The 9,630-nt window shown below is 41.3% G+C and overlaps 1 protein-coding gene across 2 annotated transcripts; it reads right to left on the bottom strand.

The window, feature by feature from the left end:
- Positions 1–290: 290 nt before the first annotated feature.
- SLC30A1 (solute carrier family 30 member 1) lies at positions 291–9,503 on the bottom strand. Of its 2 annotated transcripts, none has more exons than XM_026072356.1 (2): positions 8,879–9,503; positions 291–5,334 (listed from the first exon to the last, which is right to left on the bottom strand). In XM_026072356.1, exons 1-2 carry the CDS (start codon positions 9,501–9,503, stop codon positions 4,418–4,420), a joined length of 1,542 nt encoding a protein of 513 aa, XP_025928141.1. In that variant the 3' UTR covers positions 291–4,417. The 2 variants fall into 2 exon arrangements, with proteins under 2 accessions (XP_025928141.1, XP_025928142.1); XM_026072357.1 differs by lacking the exon at positions 291–5,334 and adding an exon at positions 7,644–7,766 and having other exon boundaries at positions 8,879–9,496.
- Positions 9,504–9,630: the final 127 nt, after the last annotated feature.

Genomic DNA, 9,630 nt, shown 5'->3' with positions numbered 1-9,630 from the left:
ATAAAATTTGCCCTGTCTGCCACTGCCCTGCTGGTTTCTCCATAGCTGAAGAGATTAGAAAGTGCAAAGGGGGGACAGGGGAAAGAGAAAGGCAGGAAGCCTTCTCCCTCCCCCTGAACTCCATCAGTCAGTGTCTAAAGCCTGATGGCCCAATTTCAGAAGCACAAAATATCAGTTTAGCTAAACTTGGTACAAGTCGTAGGACATTCAGTGCGCTTTTCTATTTTTTGGACGGGAGGGGAGAATGGGGAAAAGGAAAAATCCAGAATTAAGAATTTCTGCAGCAAATTGAAAAATATCACAGTACTACTGATTTTAAAAAATCCATTAAACTTAGGTATTTTCAATTGTTCTTCAAAAGACAGCCTGTACTGGCAGAAGCTTTGGACTCACTCCTGCAGATAATTCTTTGCATGCAAGTAACTACTCGTCAGCCCCAGGAAACTATTTATGAATTCAGACTTTTACAGGACTGAGCCCTTCCCATGACTTTTTGGGAGTCACAAGTCAGAGCTAGTTTTGTCTTTTACATAACTATGTGTACCTCCATACCGAATACCTGCAGCATAAAAGATATTACTAGAATTCTAGAGCGGATGTTGAAAGCAATCTAGCTAAAACTGTAAGAACTGTAATTGCGTTCCACAGACACAATTTACTCTGCTAAAAAGTAAAGCTTCATGATACTGTGGCCCACTGAGTGTCTGAATTAGTTCTACACTGCAACCTGAGTGCAGGTATAACTTAAGAAATGACTCTAAAATAACATGTTTCTGGATGAGACATGTACTAAATATAACAGACTTCACCCAATGATGTTGGTACATCTGACACATTTAATCAGAAGCATAAACAATCTAGACATTGAAATACAAACTTTTTTTCCTTAAAATCAGTGTTCCATATTTTTTATTTTAAAAATTCAGGAATGTGATACACAATACAATTAGCTCCCCACCACTGCAGTGTTCACTTACATGAGATTCACTAGTTTCATGCTTTGTGGAAAAAAAAAAAAGACAGATCGCGCAGTACTTTTGAATGCTCCCAGTATTCTGGAACTGTGATCTTCAAAATAAATCCAGTCTGTGTAACCACAGACAAGGTTAAAAAATCAAGCTATATTGCAAGTTAGCAGGCTGCAGTTGCATCTAGTACAGCCAAAACAAACACACAAATTGTGGCCCTGCTGCTGTACAGCCACCACCTTGACCTGACTATATACTTAGAGTGAACTTACCATTGAGGGCTAGAGAGACCCAAGGGCCCCCGTTAACACCAGCTGGTGCTGCACGTGCACAACCTCCCGTGACAAAGAGAGGCCACGCAACCCCCCTTCTGCCCCATCACCATCACCACCATCACATTTGCATCCTGTCCTGGTAATAAAAACAATGTGGGGGAGAGCTTTTTGTCTTTTAAGCTAGCCATTGCCTGCAATGGACACAGTAATAGAAAAATATGACTTCTGGCAGAAAAAAAGATTAAATAGTTACAATGGAATTAGTGGCTACAATTCCATCTATTTAGATGCATTTACTGAGACTGTTAACCAACAGTGACAACTGTCAAGACTTAACAGTTGCTCTCTTTTTATAAAAGCAACAGGAGAGAAATAAGTCAGGCTTGTCAGTGCTACTATGGTTTGTCTTGGGTTTTTTGGTTTTGCTTTTTTTTAAATAAACTAAAGAGCAGTAGTTCTACAACGCATTAGTGATATACAGCAGGACCTAAACAATTCATACTCATAATGACTGAGACCAATTTCAAACTAGCGAGCAAAGTAATTAGTGAAAGTTTACCATAAAAAGCAAGGATACACATTTCAAAAAAAAAAAAAAGTACTTTGTTCATTTCAAAATTTACTTGGTTAATACTTTGTAGTATACTAGCAGTGGTAGTATATTTTGCAAATGTAGTCTCATACAAGTTCTCATTTAACAGTCAACTCTAGATCATATACAGGTAACAGGAGAAAGAGTTAAGATAATTCAGACAAAAAACATATATAAATACTATATTAACATATTTAAATTAGTCTATGAGACTATACAACAAGCATAAACACAGAGAAAGGTCAGTGATGCTGATGACTGTGAAGCACCAACATCCCCAAGCCAGCGTGAAGCTTAACTGACACATCCACACAGCACAGCTCTCTGTGGATGCATCTGACCAGCCAAGAGGCAATATAACTGCACGGTGCCACACTGCACCCAAGCTGCTAAACCCCGGGAGAGCAGGCTCATGCCAAGCTGCCCTGAGCACCTCCGGGCTGAGCTCCCCTGCTTTGCCAATGCTTTGGCACATAGCATTTGGCCAATGCATTGGCATACACAGAGCTAGTTTGGCTGTGTACACTGCACAGTTAATATACAACACTGGTAATCCACCCATGGATAATCGAGAGTTGACTGCAGTGCTCTGCTGAGAAGTTGAGTAAGACCACTGACACAACCTGGGCAATCCAGGTCTAATGAGCAGCAGGCTATTTTGAACTACACAGGAGCAAGTATCATATGAGACGCATATTAGAAATGCAACTAGCAAGATGTTCTGAAGGCAAAGCTACATTCCCTTCACTAAAAAAAACATTCTTTAAAAAAATCTACATTTAAATACTGTTAAAAACCTGAAAACCACAGCATTGAAGAATTTGATAAGGCCAAAACTATCCTCAGTTCCCTCTGTTGTGCCTAGGTATTGCAATATATTTGTAGAAGGAGTGAACACTAAGTAATTTAACATTTTACACTCCTTCCAGTGCCTTCCAGTAACAGGTCTCAGAGCTCTTCACACACGAGTTAAGCCTCACAACACCCCTGTGAGGTAGGTATTATCCCCATTTTAAGACAGGGAAACTGAGGCAGAGTGTTTATCTGACATGTCCAGAGTCATACAGCAAGCAATGGAAGATCTGAGTTGTTTTCCAGTTTTGAGCGTAGGAGGAGTCAATTAATTACAAGGCATTATTTCCCATATATAAGTTGAAGGTGGAGCTAAAGGGTCAGGGAGTTTACTAGAGACTGAAGTTTTAAATTCCTTGTTTATTTTATCTTCAACTCTCATCTACTCTCCACCAAATTCAGAGTCCACAGATCAGTTTCTCCTTTGTGAAGGTGTAAGGTGGCAGCACACTGTAACAGCTTCTTTAGAGCCAGTTGTCAATTAACTGAGTTAACATTTTAAACCATAGATTTAGATACTCAGTAAGTGAAATCATGTGATGCACATCTTAAAGTGCAAAAATACAGTGAATGAAATCCTACCCACCAGACTCCCTCAGAAGTCAGTGGAAAGCTTCTACAGACGTCACCGAGGCCAGGATTCCTGCCACTGCAAGTGCTTATGGATACACTGAACCACAGCAGAAGGCATCACTGAATGACTTTTTAGGGAAGCTACAGTTTATGCTTTTGAGAAGCATGAGTTACACTGTCAGTGCTTGACAGACTTGCCTCCCGACAGAGATCTTATTGACATTACTGAGATAAAAGAATTGATTAGTTAACTGAGCATCTGTTAAAACTGAAGCTCCAACTCTTCATTCACAGCACTGTGAGTCAAGGATTCTTTAAACTCCAAAAATTTTTTATGATGAGACACACAACTTGAAAATAAGGAAGAACACCAGAAAATCCAAAAAATATTAAAGTATGTGTTACTCTATCTGCCAGTCTCACGTCTTGATCAGAGCAGTATACAGCAGCTTGAACTTCCATTTTGATAGAAAAAACCTTTCACATCTGCTATTTTCATAGGCAGTTGATTTTAATTACTTATGACCTTACCATAAAGAGATGGGACAGTTTCTAACAATCACATGATGTTTTCTTTAAAATATGCTATATGATAAATTCATTAGAAAAGCCTTCACATTTTTTATTATATAGGTTTAAGAAAAATATGTGAAACTGACAAAGTGGTTTCCAGTTTTGAGTAGTTATAGCTTTAAAAATGTTCTACGAACTTTGGTTTCCTTAGGGTTTCTAAATAAACAATATATTAAAATATCTACAAATCAAATATTAAAGGAAAAAGCAGGTCCAAGAAATCTGTAACACATATTGAGTTCCTATATACTTATCCCTCAAATATCCTTTCACTGGAAAAAAAAAATTCAATCTGAAGCACAACAAAAAGTGTCTCCGCTGAAATGTTGAAACTGGTTTTCTGAAGTTGTTACAGCATGGTGCACTTTCTGTCTGTCTCAGTACAAAGTCAACACAAACACATTGTATCATGACAGTGACATTATGTTCTTTAAAACAAGCATTCTAGATTTAGCAATATGACAAGAACAAGGACTTCAGCAATTACACTACTTGGCAGAATTGCATCTCAAACGTCTGTCCCTTCCTCCTGCAATATAGCTGTTGTCAAAGTCATCGAAACTCAGGTAGCACCATTCTGGGAGTTACAGAGATGATTCAAACTGCTCATTTTGATCAGCATTTGCCTCCAGCCTAACCGAAGGTATGCTCTCTGATTTAGTCCTTCTAGTTTTGTTATGCGGAAATTCAATGACAACTTCTGAACAAGAAATACTAAGTGACGAAGATTTTTCTGTCTTCTTTCCAGTATTATCTTCTCCTGTTCCGCAACACTGCTTCAAAGCACACTGAGTTCTGCAAGGAAACTCGCATTTCCCTCTCCCTGATTCAGAGCCAACGCTGGCAAACTCAGGCTGAATGGTAGTTGCATGAATCCCTTCATCATGAAAGATCTCTTTTATGCGTTTTGCCACCATCATGTATGCGGAAGGGTCAGTACATTTTATGTGAGCAGTGCCAATGATCCTACTGCCTGCTAGTTGCCAAATGTGTAATTCATGGACTGCTTCAACCCCTTCAAGGGTACGTAATTTTGAGTTCAAAGAATGAACATCTATTTGTTTGGGAACAGTCTGCAGAAGTATAAGGGCTGACTCCCTAAGTAACGGATAAGTTGTGTAAAGGAGTATACAAACCATTATCAAACAAAGGACAGGATCTAAATATAGTAACCAGCATGGACCAGCCACCATAATGCTCTCTTGCTCAGACTGGTTAGTTTTGCCAAGTGGTTGGGATAAAGTAGCATTTTCCATGCAATGATTATTGACACATGGATTAATGCAGGGCCCGTCTCTGGGGCATGGATTCCACAAACTATAAAAGAGCAAGGCATTCACCACCACAATTACTGAACCTAAGGCATCTCCAAAAACATGCAGAAAAACTCCACGCATGTTAAGTTGCGCACTAGAGTCTTCTTCAACCTCCTCTACATCCAGAGAGTAATGACCAGCATTCCCATTAACTTGTAGGTCAGCCGTGTTGTCTTTCATATCACCTGACAAGAAAGCAGGAAAATGATTAGACACATGCTACAGTACTACACAATATTACTGCAATTCCATATAAAATAATAACCAACATACGTTTGTCATATTCCATAGAAAACTGGATAACAAGCAACTCAGCCCCTGACACTTACCAACATTTTCTCTGTCTGAGAAATATTCAGTTATCCCAATAAATGATGTAAATATTGTAGAGGGCAATTGTTTCTATATGGAGCTTAAAAATGTATAGTGGCAAAGTACAAAGATGAATGCATTTGAATTTATTTTACTGAAAGCTGGTTTCACATTTTCCAGTTGTTTAAGCATTTGATTACTTGCTGTTCATTCCTTAAAATACAGAATTACAGAGCTTATAAAAGCTGGTTAAGTAGCTAAGTAACTTATGATGTATTTGCTCCTTCTTTTAAAAAGCCAGAAGGATAATCACATTGCTAAAATCTCTCTTAAACCATGGTAATGCATTTACATTTTATATTAAAATTTACGAGGTCAGAAGTTTGAAAGCTGTATGGATACTACTTCATAGTCACTTCTCTTCAGGTTGAGGGGTTCATTTTCAAAAGACTTCTGAATTCAAGTATAAGAAAGATTTTCTGAGATGGAGCATGTAGCCAGCAGAACTGATACACTGAGCTGAGCTTTTAGGTCTAAAATACAAGACTTATCAGCAGTACTGACTACAGGACAGTACAAGTCTGAAATACAATACAATCTCTGAAGTTCTCAAAGGCCATGAACTAGTGTTCTTTATATATCAGAATACACAAGCAGATATATTTTTAGTACTCATTTTAAAATATATATATATTTTTAAGTGACATATAGGCGTTGACATCCAAAACCATGTGCCATGAACCATGTAATGCACAAACGAACATTTTAGTACACTCCTTTGTCAAAAGTGTCTTTCATACCACCGCTCCATCACATCTAACTAGTTATAGAGGAATAAATGCACACATCACTACAAAGAGGTGCTGTCAAACTTTTCAAAAAAAAAGTATTTTCCAACCTTAATAATTGAAAGTATTTTACACAATCAACCTCTAACTTTTCTTCAGAAGTTCTTCTCTGGACAGAAAACTTGCAGTGTTAAAGAAATCTAATGGGAACTGGCTACTGGCCTTAAAAACTGAAACAAGGACTTCTTACTGCAGCCAGGGTTATTCAGTTTAGAGCTTTGTAAACATTAACATGTTAGTATGACCTATAGCTTTTGCCACTCCGCTATCATGGCTGTGGTTCTGTAATCATAAAAGTGTCTGCAAGTTCCTTCTTTTATTAAGAAGGGACTGGGCTCATAACGAAGAAGGCTGAGTGGGTAAGTTCCAAGCCCAGGATTCATTATGCCGTTTCTCACACTTCTGTACTAAAGCTCCAGCTACATTTTCCATACAACTTCTAGGAGTTATAGAATATGGAAATGTCACTAGGGCCTGGAACTTTCCAGCAGAACTCAATAAATCAGAGGAAGATATCTCAGGTTACAGATTTCAGACCTCTGGACTCACAATGAGAACAAAGACAACTTCTCTGACACTCTGCAGTGCACCAAGTACTTGGATCAAAGGAGATTCGGAAAATCAGTAGACCTATCCATAAGGGGTGGATGACAGGAAGCACAGTTCCAGGAAGTTCTTGAGACTTTTTTAATGGCAACTGGTTAAAATCTGTCAATTTGAAATATGTCTGATTTGAATTTAACTATAAACTGATTACTTTATATAAAGTGTAGGCATAAAGATTACCTGCACAGTACTAGCCCCCAGGCTATCACTACATTTCCACTTCAACCTTAAGAAAACAGAGCCTACCCCCATTTGTAATTTCCAATGAAGGCATAATGCTACTGTTAATCATTTCTCTAGTCTTCACTTACACATCTTACAGCTTCTTTTAAGTCTTCAAGCACCATTACCTGTAACATTTCCATAGGTTAACTATGAATAACTCAATCCATTACATAATCATGACATGGCACAGAGGACATACAAACTTATTTGAAAATTTCACATATGACCAAAATTATGCCCTATTACATACTAAATACCCACAACAAATTATTGTTTATTGCTAGAAGGATATCCATGAGAAACTCCAGAGAAGTTAGCTGAAAACAATGTATATTTTAATCCATACTAGAATTCAATCTTTTAATAGAGAACTAGTCAAGAATTTAGCTAAAAGCACAACTCAGGTTTCACTACACAAGGACAATGCACAAGTTTAGATATCAATTAAGTTAATGGCGAAATGAATTTTATATTGCTTGAAACTAATTATTAGGATACCTACCTTGGAACTGGCACAATATTAAGAGGCTTATTATGCGGTCAAGAAAATGGTGTAATGTATTCAGAAGAACTTTCCTATCTTCTTGCAAAACCTGACTTTTCAAAAGCAACATGGAGCCAAAATACTGAAGAAGAAAAGACAGAGAGAGGAGAGATAGAGAAACTGCTAAGTTTCTCAAATATGTAATGGAACCTCTGACCACAGAAGTACCAAAACTGTAACAAAGTTCACCCTGTGCAAGTAAGCTCAATTTAATCTAAAACAATGGTCTCCTGATGTCACCCTGAACACGGGCCCTGAAACCCCTTCTGCACAGTAACAGGGATGCCATATGATTAAAGTAGGGAACTGGCAATTACATACCTTTCACTCTGCTAGTATGCAGCACTTGGCTTTGACCAAGTGATTTCAGAATAAACTATCCAGGCCTTTGGAGCCATTAAAAAATAATGAAAGTGGCTCCCTCCCACAGAGGAGACAGCTTGATCAGAATTGGGGAGATTATAAGTTTATGTATGCATGCAAGTGAGTGGGAAGCCGCATGCATTAGGGAGCTAAAGGAAAACTAATTCAAAGAAACCATGCCTGTACTTTGAAACCAGCAAGCTCCACTCAGCACCTATTATGTGACTTCTGCAGTTCTGACTTACATTTTTAAGATTTCTTCCTACTAATAAGCATATCCTGAAGAAGTACAACACTATTATGATGGAATATACTTCAATATGTATACTTCACTTCAACATGAGAAAATTTCTCAGGTAGCTAATAACCAACCCAACAGAGAGATCCGACTGTCAGGACCAAGGTGTTGAGCTGTACTCTATTTGATGTACAGCCAGTTCAGAAGGCATTAGGGCAAGGTCTTGTGACAGCTTGTGTCACTAGGCAAAAACATTTGTCATGTGCCTTCTCCACCAGCATCAACTTTTTCCAGGGCAAACTGTGTTATCCTAAGACTCCTCCGCGTGCTGCCCTGTCTACAAGACGAAGACACAACTTAAAGCGCGCTTTGCGGCGCTTGGAGAAAAGGCACAGAGATGCAACTACTGTGCGCCCCAGAGCACTGATAAGAAAACTTCTAGCCTCTTCCCCTGCAGTAAAGAGATGGTCCCCACGAAGTCTGTGCCAGGTGGCAGTGGGGTGCCCACCGCCTTCCTCGGGGAAAAGACCTCTCCTCCTTTCCTGACACCTCTCTGCTGGGATGGGAGAGGGCAGAGGTGCCGCAGAGCTTACCTAGCTTCTCCTGGCTGACTCCGTTGGAGCTGCTGCAGTTCTCCACCAAGGTGCTGGTCTCCTCCCGGTGCAGGGCAGCATCCCCGTCCCCGGGTGGCTGCTCAGGCTTGAGGCCACCGCGGGGGTGCTGCCTGCCGCTGTGCGAGTGCCCATGGGCATGGCCGTGGCCACCGACGCCATGGTGGTTGAAGAGGCAGAGCCCCAGCAGGTTGATGATGAGTCCTGCCACCCCCACACCGATGACCACCAGCGGCTGCTGGATCTCATGGGGCTCCGTGAAGCGCTCGATGGCCTCCAGCAGGATGGTGAAGCAGAGGGCAGTGAGGAAGACGGCGTTGACAAGGGCGCCCATCACCTCGGCCCGCACCCAGCCAAAGGTGTTCTTCTTGGTGGCGCGGGTGCGCTGGGCGAAGCGCACGGCCACCAGCGCCACGACCAAGGCCATGACATCGGAGAGCATGTGGAAGGAGTCGGAGAGCATGGCCAGCGACGACGTGACCCGGCTCACCACCACCTCCACCACGAAGAAGAGGAAGGTGAGCGCCAGCATGCACAGCAGCCGGGCCCGCCGGTTCTGCCACCACCGCGGCCCGCCCGGCCCCTTCGCCGCCATCCCCCCGCACATCGCGGCGGGGCAGCGGCCGTCGGCGCAGCGCGGAGCAGGCGCGCGGAGAGCCGCCCCGCCGCCGGCGGTTGGCGCGACCAACGGCTCCTGGGCGCGGCGGCGGAGCCCCGAGCGCGAGCGCGGCCCG

This window comes from Apteryx rowi, unplaced genomic scaffold (genome assembly GCF_003343035.1).
Source record: "Apteryx rowi isolate R43461 unplaced genomic scaffold, aptRow1 scaffold_34, whole genome shotgun sequence".
NCBI lineage: Eukaryota > Metazoa > Chordata > Aves > Apterygiformes > Apterygidae > Apteryx > Apteryx rowi.
The sequence above is the reverse complement of the archived record's forward strand: the minus strand, read 5'-3'. Positions and strand labels throughout refer to the sequence as shown.

Bases quoted from the DNA above. Each gene is read 5' to 3' on its own strand.
- SLC30A1 (XM_026072356.1), bottom strand. From the start codon at position 9,503: ATGTGCGGGGGGATGGCGGCGAAGGGGCCGGGCGGGCCGCGGTGGTGG. The intron at 5,335-8,878 runs GTAAGCTCTGCG...CTTTCTTGTCAG, and splicing joins AGTCAGCCAGGAGAAGCTAG to GTGATATGAAAGACAACACG.